This window comes from Stenella coeruleoalba (assembly GCF_951394435.1).
Source record: "Stenella coeruleoalba genome assembly, chromosome: 18".
In the NCBI taxonomy this organism is placed as follows: domain Eukaryota; kingdom Metazoa; phylum Chordata; class Mammalia; order Artiodactyla; family Delphinidae; genus Stenella; species Stenella coeruleoalba.
This window is the reverse complement of record NC_137164.1, coordinates 34339020-34353969: the sequence shown is the minus strand read 5'-3', so window position 1 is coordinate 34353969 and position 14950 is coordinate 34339020. Positions and strand designations below refer to the sequence as shown.

The following is a 14950-nucleotide window of genomic DNA, read 5'->3' as shown; positions in this document are numbered from 1 at the left end:
CCAAATGGTAACACTATTCCATTTATTATTCCCATCTCTTTTTACCCTTACCCTGCTTTGTTGTTTATGTTTTCTCCCACCACAAAGTGCTAGTTCCAGGAGAGTAAAGGCTTTATTTTGTTCACTGCTGAAAGCAATAGCACCCAGAAAAGTACTGTACATATGAAGCCCTCAGTAAATACTAGCGGAATGAATGGTGCAAAGTGTCATGAGGAAAAGTACACCAAAACTTTCATTATAATAAAAAAGTATAGATAAATCTTTCTCTAATGGCTTCCAGTCAAGTAACTGAAAACACGATATGCTATAATAAAAACATAAGTAATTTATTAAAACTTGAAGGCAAAAACATAATTTTAAAAGATTTAGACCTATGTTAGGCATGATAGAGTATGGATGCTTTCTTGAAATACACAATCAGATCCAAGAGTATCACTTTCAGAATGTTCTAGTAGATTGAGTTTACTTTTAGTTGTCTTTGATGAAACAGTCACTATTCTACTCTCTTTCTTAACAGAAATGTGTGTTTTCGAAGACTCACTTTTAATTGGTTTATTAACCAAAGAACTATTTTGCCCAATTCCTTTGCTTTTCTGCTTTACAGGTGAGTCAGAGCAGGAATGCAGGTCCTTCCCAGGTTGTTTCTTAGCAGAGTATTTTTTGGTATATTCACCTGCTTTGCTCATTTTCTCTGAAGAAGACCTGCTATTTCTAGATAATTCCTCTTCTTTTCTTTGACTTCTAGTTCCAGAAATGATGTCTGCTGAAGGAGAACATGTTCTAACAATGAAATCTTCAAAGACTCCTGCTGCTGCTCTGTGACTGGGACCCCCAGGTTGTCTTTGGAAGTTTCTAAGGCCTCCTGAGTAGACACTGGGACACGGAAGGAGTCAAGAGGCAAAGGAATCCTAGCATCACCTGTAATTTTCTGAAACTGGAGGGAAAAACAAAAGACAAGACAAAAATTCAGTGATGAACAAAGCCAACCATTAAAAAGTAGAGTTCAAAACTTCAATGTTACTCTGTAATCTTATTATTAACACAGTCAATATTCAGAAGATTTCAGAGCCAGTTTTTTTCTAATTATATCTTGCCAAGTGATTCTCAGCTTAACCTAGCTATATCCAAGGCTATGTCCACTACATTTTCAGACTTTGGTGACTGGGGTAGTTATTACCCATTTCCTTTCCCTCACTAAAAATAAAACCCTATTCTGTAAGATAATTAATTTCTTTTCTATCCTCCAGGCACATGCAAACAGTATATAGTTTGTGACCAGACTGTGTTCTCAAGCTGTCAGTTCCCAAGACCAGTCTGAGATTGGTTGATGGGGGCTCCAAGCAAGGCTAGAGGAAAAGCTGACAGGTTTTCCCTCCCATTCCCATAACCAGGTGATTCACTGTAATATGTTACCTATTAGCTATGTCTGGATTACTTATTTTAAAAATTATATCAGTATGTGTACCTTCATTAGTGTTCCTTCATTGTAAGCTGACTGCATACAAATAGAAACCTAGATAAAATATGAATAGAATAGACATTTATACAATTTAAAATCTGGAATATTTTCTCTAATGTTTTCTTTCTTCATTAAGGATAGTTCGTTTTAACTCATAAATTTTCTAAAGAACTTCCAGTCTCCTTATTTACAACAATACAGTATCATGAAATGGGCACACATTTACTAATCTCAGATTTGGAAAGGATTAGCTCCTGAGCATATGAACTATTAGAGACTGATCATTATTGTTTTCTCCCTGACTTGGTCATTTCCTTTTTGCTAATCACTCTTAGAATCATTAAGTGCTGTTCTCTCCACTTACTTGGATGTTTTGCATTTGTCCTGGGGCACCCAGTTTTGATTCTGATTTTTCTTCTTCAAGTGCCTTCTTTTCTTCTTTACGTGGACTACTAACAGTAGAATTCATCTGGGGATGACCTAGTAAATGAAAATCTGACTGATCTATACCAGCCATTGTGGCCAGCTGCCCAAGCCTGGACCAGAGGAGGAAAGGAGAAAAGACAAAGGTTATTATAATCACATAAGAGCAGTTTAGATTTCCCCAGACCTACAATCATGAAATACTTCTAAAATCTTAAAAGCCAACATCCTACTCCAGACTACAAGCCTCTCTCTCCCCTAAATTCTCAGCCCTTCCCAGATTCATCCTCTAGGACACATCCCGGAACAGGGCTTGAAACCGTGTGCCCTGCCTTGGCAGGCAGATTATTAACCACTGCGACACCAGGGAGGTCCAACTATTGTTATTTTGAATTCTTCTCCATTTACAAGTAATACTCTTACATGACTATTTTCTCACTAAATTTGAGGCATTATCTGTTCACTTTCTATTTTACTAAGTAAGGGTTTAGTTCCTTTACACTCTTTCCTATGTCCACACTGCTCAGTAAAGTTATGTCATCATTAGTTATTCCACTGCTCATGATCTCTTTGACTTGTAGTGATATACTTAAAAACCTACATTGTTGATCAACTATAAACTCTCTCAACATCACGCTTTGTAAAATGAGGACATTCATACCATCTTCCCTTTTTTCTACCTCCTGTCTACCTTCCAAACCTAGCTTTTACGTTGTCAAAGTTGAAATTTATATTCTGTTCTGTGTGCAGTTAAGTCTACCGTTATTTGAGAGTCAGTAGGGAGTAAGGTTTAAGAGAACAGGCGGAGAGCCTAAACTCAAAGCCTCAATCCAACCCTAAATTAGGTACAGCCTGGGCAAGTTCCTTCCCTGTCTTAGCTTCCTTTTCTCAAAAGTGGGAATGATATTAGCACCAACCTCATAAGGCTATTCAGAGGATTAAATGAGTTAATATATGCAAAAACACTTAGAGCCTAATATATACTAAATACATACTAGTACACAATACATTTCAGTACATACCAAGTTAACACTAATACATACTAAGTATAGTTTAGGTTAGTTATTTGTTATTACATGCAAGTTGACAATAAAAGCTGCAAACCAAGACAGTATTGCCATTATTACAATGAAATTAATATTGCCCACTGCAGATGTACTGTGCCTCTGTGTATAGACTACACCTCGATCCATACTGTGCCAGGGTGCAGGGTGTGGAGGGTGCAGGGTGACCACATACCCCAAGCCGCCTTGGGCTGTTCCAGTTTATACCTGTTGTCCTGATGTTACAGCATTACAGCGCCTCCTTACACTATTGAAGTGTAAGGAGTTTGGACAAGTTCTGGTTTGGACAACAAATTAGATAGGTGGTCATTACCCATGTGTGTCGCTGAAAAGGGGAACATCTATAGTGTCAAGTTTAAGTGGATTATTCTCTTGCTCACCAATGGTAGGTTAAAAATCAACCATAGCTTAGTTTGCTTCAGGTTTATGTCAGTATAGCCTTTTCTCCTCTGGAGTTCAAGTTCCTTCTCCTCTTCCTCTCCCTCCTCCCTTCCAACAGTGCCTAATACCTAGTAAGTACAATATGCCTCAAGGTGTTTCTAAGCTCTCAATCACACAATCAATAGAAGCCTCTCCAATCTAGACTAGCTGCTCTCTGCACTGAATCCCCTATTACCTTCCTTCTTGGTTTATTGCCTCATTTTGCTGGATTATTTCTATAAATAGCTTAAGATGTAGCACAGGAGGTCAATTTTTCAAATTTCTTTGTGTACAAAATATCTTCTCCAGCCTCCACTTATGACTGATAGTTTGGCTGGATACAAACCACTAGGGTGAAAATTATGTGCCTGAAAAACTTTGGAGGTATCTTTCTAATGCCTTCCAGGATCCATGTTGCTGATGACAAGTATGATAAAGTCAGATTTTAACTTTCTTTTTTAAGTGACAAGTACTTTTCTCTCTGGAATGGATGTATCCTGTCAGTATTTTATTCTATGTTAATTTATTTTTTCAGTATTTTAAAGTTTCGTAATGAAGGGTGCCTAGGTATGAGTCTATTCTTGTTCATCTTGCTCAAAACTTGAGTAACTATTTTCAATCTGAGGCCTGATGTCTACTTTCAGCTGTGGGGAATTTTGTTGCCCTTTGACAGCTTCCCTCCATTTTTTTTCTGGGTCTGGAGTTTCTAATAGTAACATGTTGTATCTCCCAGATGCAGCCTCTCTAACATATTGCTATCACATTTTCCATTGTGTCTTTCTTTTTTATATAATGAGAAATTTTTTAAATTCCTACTGAAGTTATTTCAGCAACCATATTTTCATTTCCAAGAGACCTCTCTTGCTTTCTGATCATTCTCTTTTTAATTAACACCCTAGTCTTATTTTATACTTGCTAGCTCTTTTTAAACCTCTCTCAGGATACTAATTAGGGTTTTTTCTTAAATTATTTTGTTCCCTAAATTGTCCCCGGTCATACCAGGATATGTTTTCACACTTTTTCCCCCTCTCTCATGTTGTAAGCTTTACTCAACTATCAGGCAAATGACAGTTATTTTCTATTAAAGAATGAGTGCAGAAAGCTCCCTGAAGTCAACGATTGATTGGTTTCTTATGCAGGAAGAAGCGGGGAGTAACTGTAATAGGATCCCCCCCAAACACAATTTTCTAGGTTATAAAAACTCACACTAGCTGCCCTAGTTCTCACCAGTTTCACTGTTTTCAAAATGAAAGCATCTCATTTCAGGAGCGTGAGGGCGGGGCTGGGAGTCCACTCCTCCAAACACACCCCTTCAATGATTTCCCCTATTTCAGTCATACTTTTAACTAACTCCACCCTCTTTCCTACACGTGCATCTGAGCATGGGGTTACTTCTTCAGGTGGGGTCAGAATCCTCCTCAGTTGCAGGTTGTCCCTGTGCATACTCTAGGTGATGCTTTTCCTCTGTTCTACTGCTTCAGTTTCACACTCTTCCACTTGTCTTCCGTCTTTCAAAACTATGTTGAAATCTCTTGATTGTTGTGGGCTTATATACTTAAACACATTGATACCATCCTTGTAGTGTCTTGTCAAAACAGAGAAGAGCTGAAAGCGTTCTCAGTGCATTCTGAATCTGCTATTCTGTGGTCCCAGTGCGTAAACTTCTTGGTCTTCCCCAGTGTCTATCATTACTACTAGAAATACAATCTCCTGGTCTACTCGTGAAGGAAATGAATACAGCACATCTAAAATGACAAGGAAGGCGGTTAGATGCTCTAGGGTCTTGTCGTACTCTGCCATTTACTAATAAACCACTTATGTGCTAAAAATTGTAGGTGCTCATTTATAAAATGAAAGAGGGTAACTCTACATGAACTATAGATTTCTCCTACTCTAACATTTCATAATTTTCTAAGTTTGTTTCTTAAAATTTCTCTATATTATCATTAATTTTACTTAAAAAAATAAAAATCTAACTTTTGAAAATCAAAGAGTTAATTGCCATAGTCCTACAATAATGGGATAATTAGTTCTGAAACCGGTCAAGTTTCATGTTTCATACGAAAAGAAAATCATATTAAATAATTTTTAAAAATTAAACATGCACTTTGTAGCACAAAGACAAGGTCCCCCACAAATGGTGTTCCTTTATTTACTAGAAATGTTCAGCTCTTCATTAAAGTTGAAATAAAATAAATATATTATTTTTTAGGTGCAAAAATTTCTTATGAAAATCAATTTTTCTTTTCTGTCCATACAAACAAAAGTATGGAATGACATTAGAGGTCAGGTTTATTCGGTAACAGAATGTAGCTTCTTGATATTTTTTATTTTAGGAAAGGAGAATATCAACATGAAAACTTTTTTCAACTTTACTTTTATTTAAAATGAGGCCACATTTTCCTCTTGTAAAAAGAGAGTTCAACTAGAACTGCCAATTTTCTCACCTGTAAAACAAGAGCACTGAATCAGCTGACTACATTCATTCAGAACTCAATTTCTTTATCGTATGATCACTAAGGTTCTCCCTAAATCTAATATACTAAAGTTCTAAGCAAAGGAAAATATAGTACTAATGACATGTTTTGATTTTTATTTCTTAGAGTTCAAGTGTCCACCATTCACCCTGGTCTAAGCTTAAGGAACCATTCAAGGGGATACAATGCAGATGGGAAGAGAAAACAGAACCCTCACACAAGCTTTGCCGTATTGCAATCAGGCTTCCGTTTGAAAAATAATCTTCTCTATAGCTTTCAAGTGATAACTTTGTCCCGGCAATGCTTCTTGTTTCAAACTGATTTTTTCTGGCTCTTCCTGAACACTTTCTGAGGACTCATTGACCTCTTCATTTTCTGAGGAGGAAGGACTCTCTACTGTCACAGTCACAGGAAATTCTGATGGACCTGAGTGTCACAAGAAGAAGATAGGAAACCACAGAGTTGTTAAACTAAAGTGCAAAGAAAGAAAACAAGATTGTATAAAAGACAACACAAGACAGATACCAAATATCCAAATATTAAAGGACATTTAACAAAAGTGATCTGAGGCATCATTATTTATAAATGTCTCTCACTGCTCCTTAGTCTAAAACAAGCAATGACTAAGTAAAATTACAGGAACTTATTTTCGCTATGTTACTGCACAGACCTCTGTTGTACATGGTTAGGATTAGTAATGGGAATTATTATTATTCTTATTTTATTTTCTTTCACAAAAGCCAAGTGAAGATCCAAGGTAACCAGTTTTTCTCAGATCAACTTTAGACTGCAAATGAAAAATTTATTTTTCACTATCAGACAAAAACAGTCTGGAAGAAAATGTAGTTTTTTGGAGGAAAATACACCAGTAAAGGGACTGATAAAGAATCAGAAGAATAATCAGAAAGTCAACATATCTAAGCTGTGTATAATAGATGTTAGAATTTTAAAAAGTAAATCACATACACATACATAACTAAAACTGACCCATCAAAAATTTCATCTTCTCATCACCCTGAAGCCAAAACTAGGGTAACAGTAATACAATTCTATCAAGCTTCACTGCCACTGCAATGTTGTTCAGTTGGACATTTCCCAACATTTAAAACCTGACCTGGCCACAACCCCATAAAAGTCTACAGATCATAAAGAAGTGTGCTGGGGTTATGTAACTACGCAGAAGACAAGTCACTAGGACATCATTTTGACAACAAGCAGCAAACCTGCAGCATAGGAAAATCCGAACAGGAGAACGAGGTGCACACCCCTCTCTCTGGGCATGCAAGGGCAGGACTGACACCCAAGATGCTCTTCTCTCAACCTCAGCAGTGGTGCCTTTCACAGAGCAACTATGCAGTCTCCCAGAACCACTGGGAAGGAGAATCTGATACTGACAGTATTAGCTTGCCATGAGGCCATAAGCGAGGGAATGTGTGTGGCCTTGGTGAGAGAGCAGAAGTGTGGGAAATGTTGCTTTATATTGGCTTTCAGATCAGGAAATTTGTACACATAGCCTGCAAACAATGTTTCTTGCAAACATATGAACGTTCTTGAGTATGAGAGCTCCATGTGAGGGGTCAGAAATGGCAGTCAAGTTCGTTTCACTGGGTAACAGCTGATTTGCAGACTGGAGAACAGGCTTCCTTGTTTACAGACATAACCACAAGGCTGCCAGTTGTGTGCCAAATCCACACAACTACACAGTTGCATTGGGAGAGCGACCAAACATATTTTCCATGGATTTATTTCAGAGAGGGAAATGCTTCTTGTAAGGCTCTGTCAGTTTAAAAAGCAAGGAGAATGACCATCCACCTTTCCCAATTCAAGTCCTATATATCATAAATATGATAGCTACACACCAGCAACTGATTACATACATCACGAGCTTTGATGAATGCAAAGCCCCTAAAAAGATATCAACAAAACGAAGTTAGATCTTGATGTAAATACATCACCAGTTAAACCCAGTTAATACAACTATTTAGTATTATGTACAGTATCCATATAGAATTGTGTACAAAAATAAATAAGCTCAAAAGAAGGACGGGCAAGGCTCTGCTATGGAGAAAAGTGAACAGAATTCAACCGACTGGCTTCGTAATGACTCTTTGAACTGCTGAGAGGCCCCTTCCACTCCTATGTTCAGGATGGTTGAGATTTCAGTCTAACTTCTGTAAATGGTGATATTAATCGTACTCTAATTTACCACTCTGTGTGACGAGGATGAACCTGAGATTAAGTGTCTCAGGAAGAAGATAGAAAACCACAGAGTTGTTAAACTCAAGTGCAAATACTGGGGATTCAACACTATACTTTATGCAACAGCAATTCACATTACCATTTGGTCATATTCTTTCAACAAAACAAAAGCTGCACTCACATGTATTAAAAGACAAAAATTAACTGCCATCTGTATCAATATGTTAATGTGCTTCAATCACACATGTTTTCATGAAAGTTTAAACATAAAATCACCTTTAAGATCTTGACCATGTGATCTGCTCCCTGCCATGTCAGATTATACCCCATGAAGTTTACTGTCTTAAGAGTGACAGAGTTCTTTATACCTTGACAAATAACTAAAAGGAAAAATAAAAAAACCACACACAATAAGATGAAGAGCCTATACATTTGTCAATCTTGACTTATTTGCTTTTCTTGAGTCAATTGGAGGTTTACAGCCACATTTTTAAAATCATTAACTACAATCTTCCCAAAGAGGTAATTGATGAACTGATGCGTTCTAAAACTTGTCAGTAACAAAGCCTCATTCCAGTTTACAGCAACACTTTAATTCTATATAGGTACTAAAACTGAATACACTGAATACTGCAAACTTTATTGCCAACCACTCAGTAAAGTACTACATACTTTTGAGACAAAGGAAAAAGAAGAAAAACCTAAAAAGCATAAGACTCTTCCGATTTTCAGTTCCAATGATACATGCCAATCTTGATGATCAATCAGCGACTTAAATGTCAACTATAAACCCAGTATTTTATTAGCTGCTATGCAGTATACTAGAGCAATAGAAGAGAGAGAACCTCAAACCCTCTGTTCCCTCAAACTGAAAGGCAGGCTTCCTGAACCTTCCAGACCACTACTGGACACAAAGAACACACACTAATGTTTCAGGACCCCAAGGAACAGTCACCTGCTTTGTGATTACTTCCATGACACACTCCCACTAACACCACTGAATTTGCTGCTCCTATGGGATGTTACATATATTTCCTATTTTAACACATACCACAGTGCATTATAATTATTATTGCAGATACATGTTCTAACAATTTAAAGATCATGATGACTTTTTTGCTCTTTATATCTTGCTATTTCCCTTCCCATAATATTTCTTGAAGAGAAACCATAAAAATATAAACACACACAAAAACAGAAAATATAGAAAACGCATGGTTTGTGGCTTAACACAAACTTAAGTAAGATTAATTCTGACAGTATCCAGCATGACAAACTTCCATGGTACAAATGAGAATGGACCAAGGTTTGAGCAGGTATAGGAGACAATCCACGCATGAACACCACCAAGAAAAGGTAGACAGGAAAAGGTAGACAGACATGGTGTGTAGGAAATCACGAGACCAGTATGATGGGAAGAGACTTAAACAAGACTGAAACTCACTTTCTAAACCTCCATCTCCAAGTGGACAATTCACAAGACAAGGTGCACCAAAGAAGGCAATTATTCAATCCCTTTAATGGGGAGGAACAGTTTAAACTTTTATTGGTTTAGTTTGCCCCAAAAGCAACTATCAAAGGTTGGCAGGACACAATGAAGGCTTACCTTTGTTAACATAGTTAAGTCTCTCTCTCTCAGAACTAGCCCATTTAGCTCCAGGTTCCTTAGCGCATCGACGCACTTACACAGCAATTAAGAGCTTTACACAACTGCAAGGTCACATCTGTATTTCTTATCGCAGGAACACAACTTCTGTAAACTTTATTTCTGCCACAACCTAAAGCAAAATTATTGTAAAGTGAGTGATTTAAACCATACATTTTATCATCATTAAAAAGCATCTAAATAAAAAAAACAAGCATCTGCTCTGTGCTAAGGATTAGAAACGACTCCTGCCCTTAAAGCCTTCATTAAGGAGGAAGATGTATAAAATCAAAATTTCAATCACATGAGATAAATAAACATAACTTTTATGCACAGAGGTTCCTATGGAGGCAAAAACTTATGTCTAAGTGACGGCTTCATGACAACCCTGAAGTACAATCTAGAAAGATGAGGCTATGCAGAGTTGGAGTACTAGGTGCATTAACTGCAGAGGGAACATCTGTCAAAATACACTCAAGCCTGAGTCCTGCTGGGCACTGTAAATACTGCAGGTGGGGATGACTATAGCCCAGGGGTCCAAGTGTGAGAAGAGACAGAAAGGAAAATAGAGATGCTGGCCGAAGCAAGCCTGGGAGAGAGCATGGCTTCTATCCCACAGGTGATGAGTCCTGGGACTACCACTGGCTGAGTAGGGTGCCTCCGCTGATTAGAAAAAGGCACCCCACTGCTGAAGGACTGATTGGATAAAGGGAGTGATCACAAAAAGCTCCCCTTCCTCAGGGCCAAAGAGCCCCATGAGGCTTGGCCGAGCACAGTTCAGACTACACGCCTCTGTGCAGAGCACACGCTGGGAGGCTAGTATGCACTAACTCTGTGTGGGCAAGCCATTAGCAGCATTATTTTAAGCACATCTTTTTATGGTAGAAGATCACTTAACCCGAGTAGGCAGATGAACTTAGAGGAACTGAGTCCAGGGGCCAAGAAACCACCCAGGAGTTTCTGCCATAGTCTGGGCAAAATGTAATATGGATGAAGAAGCAAATTTACGAGGAAGCCAAAATTTACAAGATAGACCCATGGATGCAAGACATAAAGAAAGTTCAGTGAAGGAACTCTGAAGAGAATGGGCTCTACAATAAATTTTTCTTACATTCAATGTAAAATATTAGGCAAAATTAAGTACCGTGGACTTTAAGGTCCCTTCCAGCTATAATTTCTTTTGATTTCTAACTTATTACTCTGCTTAAGTAAAGTCCCTTCAGAGGTACAGAACAGTTCTTACACCTGAATGGGATGCAAAGAATAATCTGACTTCTCTTCACCAGGCGATGAGTTGAACTGTCCTTGCAGAAGAGATAACACATGGTGTGAACCCCAGATCCTAGAAAAGGGCCAGGCACACGACAAGCATTCAGCTTTCCGAAAACAAATGAACAATGAATTCCTCTCCTAGATCTTCATACCCTTCCTCTGCTGGCTTTCTCTCAGCTTATAAACATCCTCAAATATACCCACTTAAAAAACTCTCAGACCTATGATTCTTTGGATCTTCTTGTGGATAACCTAAGTCTCTCCCATGCCTTCAAACACCTGTCCTCCCAAAAAGCCCAGATCTGTACCTTGGGCCCAGACCTCTCTACCAGGCCCCTCTAAAGCACTGAAGATGAAGTAAGATCCTCTCGCCACACCCAATCCCTTTCTACTGTGCTCTGTTTATCTCACAAAAAGATGCAGCTGTAAACTGTCACCCACGCTTGCTGCCCTCCCTTTTTTAACTGGTCACCAGGCCTCACCCATTCTCTCTCAGATCTGCAAAACCCAGTCCCACCATTTATAACTTAAGTGGGACCCTTAGATTACAATTCACACTGCACCCAATCAAGTGCCTTCCACATGGAGGTCCGAGTGAGCCTCTAAACCAGAATTCCATTTCACTGTTCTTTGGTGTTTCCCACAGCCTTCAGGATAAACATCCAAACTTCTGACAGGACAAACAAGGCCCCTTTCTGTGGGGCCCCACTAGGTTTCCAGTATCAACTTTCATTGCTTTCCCAAACCCTGAGTTCCAGTCCTGTACATTAGTTTTGCCATATTTTCTTATATTTCTCAAACTTTGACACACACTGCTCCCTCCTGCCACCCCAGGAGCTTCTACATATCCTTAGAAAGGATGGCACCTCCTCCAAGGAGCCTACCCTGAACTTTCCCTTCCAAGATTCTGTGCTCTGCAAAGGGGAAAGATGGGGGGGAGGGATTAATTAGGAGTTTGGCATTAACATATCACACGACTATATATAAAATAGGTAATCAACAAGGACCTACTGCATAGCACAGGGAACTCTACTCCATATCCTGTAACAAACTGTACGGGAAAAGAATCTGAAAAGGAATGGATATATGTATAACTGAATCACTTTGCTGTACACCTGAAACTAACACAATATTGTAAATCAACTATACTCCAATATAAAATATAAATTAAATTAAAGAAAAAAGAGATTCTATGCTCTGTAGCACCAAAACTCACTTCTTCCAGAGCACTGACTACTGTGCTTGTGTTTACTTGCTGCCCAGTAGAAAGGAAGATTACCTAGGGCAGAAGCATCGTCTCCAGCAGCCCTTGGTTCTGACAACTCATTCAAGTGCCAGGATACTTTACACACATAACCTGCTTAATTAATTCTAAGAACCCACAGAAAGAGTGGTTATTAATGTCATTTTACAAGTGTGGATATTGTAGTGCAAAAGAAACCTGCCCAGGCCACAGAGAGCATAAGCCCGGGAATTCAAACCCTAAGCTGCCTTCACACCGGTGCTCTTTGCACTGTATGATACGACTATTGAAATAAAAATTTTTTTTCCTGAGCCCTGTTTTAATGGATAGGAAATGAAGCTGGGATATATCCATTTCCTAATCGCTTTGGTTTGTACCAGGCAAAGTCTTTCAACAGACCAGGTAACATCTGTGCAACAATTAACGATGCTCCAAACTGTGCTAAGTGTTCTACATTGCAGAGTCTACAAGCATTAACAGAGTGAGTCCTTGTAACCGCCACAGAGACTGGATCTTGTTAAGCCCATGCTACAGATGAGAACACTGAGACCTTGAAGCCTTAAGGCACTCGGCCGGGGTCACCGAGCTGGCAGGAGTCCTAGGCCGCATGCCCTTGTCTCGTGCACGCATACCCGGGCACTGGGCACCGGTTCTAGTGCCCACCCTCCACCTTGTACCATCTAAAACCCCGCTTCGCAGCGCCCACACGACAGCACCCGGAAGCGGGAAATACAAACCTGTCTCGCCAAGCCGTGGCTGGAAGAAGCTCTAGATACAGATCAGGGGCAGAGGGTGCTCAGGAGCGGCACCCAGTCTACCCCGCGGAGGCCTTAACTCCAGCTGGGCGTTCCGCAGGGAAGCGCGCATGGCAGGCAGAGGCACCGAGCCCTGCAGCGCGCACAATTCTCAGAGCGCGAGAAGTCGGCCGCACTGTCCCGGCGCAGCTTCACCGAATGATTACGGCCCGAGCGCAGCCTCGGAGACGCTGGCTGAGGACACGATGCTCACACCCTCCTGGGGGCCCCGGCTCGCCTCCCGGCCCCTCGGGCGCCCACCGCCCCGCGGCTGCGGCCCCGCAGTGTACGCAGGACCGGCGTCGCAGCCAGAAGACATCGGGTCACGGGCCTCAGCTAGGCCAGCCCCTCCATGCCGCGCTCTGAAGCCCCCGGTTGGTCTGGTTCTAGCGCCGGCATCAACGCCCTGCACGCCGCGGGGCTTGGGTTTAAGCCACGAGGGCGGGGCCGTGGGGGCGGGGCTCGAGGACGTCAGCACGTTCGCCGTGCGTCCGCTCGCAGCCCCGTCTCCCATGGTGACGCGGCCTGAGGAGTAGGGGCTGGAGCTTTGTGACTAGGGCAGCGCGAAAGGAAGGAGGTGTGGAGAATATGGCGTTTCCAGAAAGCGTTTGCTGACTCATCCAAACAAAAGTGAGACATGGTTATATGAACGCATTTTAAAAGTAAACTCCCGATAAGTCTCTGTGCTCGCCCCTCCAGGAGAGAGCGTGCACTCCGTGAGGGACACAGGAAAGTCTGAGTGGACGTCTGCCTGTGCTCCCTTACCTGGTGCACGGGTGTGTGAATTTCTGCGGAGAGCTCTTAATTTCTGTAGTTTCTGCTGACTTGACACGGTGGTTGGCAAATGGTGACGTGTTCCGTGCATTTAGGACATGATCGTGGTTAGTAATAATCACTCTGTTTTGTACTGACAACTCCACAGAGAATTTACTACTGAATATCCACTTTACAGAAGAAAAACTGAGGCGTAGGAAGTGAAGTGAATGAGTAAGAGGAAGGACTCAGACAATTTGTGTTAGTAAATTAACCCTGCAAGGAGGCCGTTAGCCTGCAGTGGCTCTAGTGATGCGGTTGCCTAGGTAAATCAACAAAAATCTAAGCCTGTCATCGCCTCAGGGTGACGAAAACCGCTGAGGACAACCAGTCACAAACCACCAACTAGGCTTTAAAGCTATAGCAAGTCAGTCATTTCCTTGCTTTGCTTCTTGCCCTTTTAAAAGAAACATCTCTGCAGCTCCTGTGGCTGGAGTGCTCCTCACCTCTTCTGCTTTCGTGGTGCCTGAATTAAATCTATTTTTGCTTACGTAAAGTCTTAAAATTTTAAATATGCCTCAGATTGTCTTTTAACATTGGCTGTAGAAGTTGGATTTGTGTCCAGTTTCTAGAACAGTGGTCGTCCTCTGGTCAGGCCTTAGGCGTTATGCGTACAACGTTCCTCTTCTACCACCACCTGGATGCCTCCACCCACTTACCAGCTCCCGCGCATCAGATCCCCTAGATGTTGTCAGCAATGGCTTTTACATGCAGCGTGCTCACATTATAACATCACAGACACTCCTCTGTCCTCCAGCCAGCGTGTGAAGTGAAACATTACCATTCCTGTTGAAGAGCCTGGTGTGACCACTTTCCCAATCACAGCCACTCCCCAGCTGACCCTGGGTAACCACTCTTCTGAACTTGGTCTCCAGCACTGTCATGGATGTGTTTCTGTTTAGGCTACATTTTTAAGTATTGTTAAACCTCATATAGTATTCTACTATGTTTTCTCTTCTTACTTGCTTTTTTTTAGTGTTATCTTTGCTAGGTTCATCCATGCTGACACATAAAGATCTGTCTAGTTCATGTACTTTCCTCACTATGTAGGATTCCCATGTAGGGAAATACAATAATTTATATGTGCATTTTTCTGTTGATGGACATTTAAATTGTTTCCAATTTTCAGTATGATTTCTGT

The 14950-nt window shown here is 40.7% G+C and overlaps 1 protein-coding gene across 3 annotated transcripts; it reads right to left on the bottom strand.

Annotated features, from left to right (window-relative positions):
* Window positions 1–651: 651 nt before the first annotated feature.
* Window positions 652–13398, bottom strand: LOC307176501 (centrosomal protein of 78 kDa-like). 3 transcript variants are annotated; one of them, XM_079902686.1, is made up of 7 exons: window positions 12940–13398; window positions 10933–11029; window positions 9649–9820; window positions 6061–6269; window positions 1824–1995; window positions 1466–1513; window positions 652–934 (listed from the first exon to the last, which is right to left on the bottom strand). In XM_079902686.1, exons 5-7 carry the CDS (start codon window positions 1974–1976, stop codon window positions 683–685), a joined length of 453 nt encoding a protein of 150 aa, XP_079758812.1. In that variant the 5' UTR covers window positions 1977–1995; window positions 6061–6269; window positions 9649–9820; window positions 10933–11029; window positions 12940–13398; the 3' UTR covers window positions 652–682. The 3 variants fall into 3 exon arrangements, with proteins under 3 accessions (XP_079758812.1, XP_079758811.1, XP_079758813.1); XM_079902685.1 differs by lacking the exon at window positions 10933–11029; XM_079902687.1 differs by lacking the exons at window positions 6061–6269; window positions 10933–11029.
* Between the last annotated feature and the right edge of the window lie 1552 nt (window positions 13399–14950).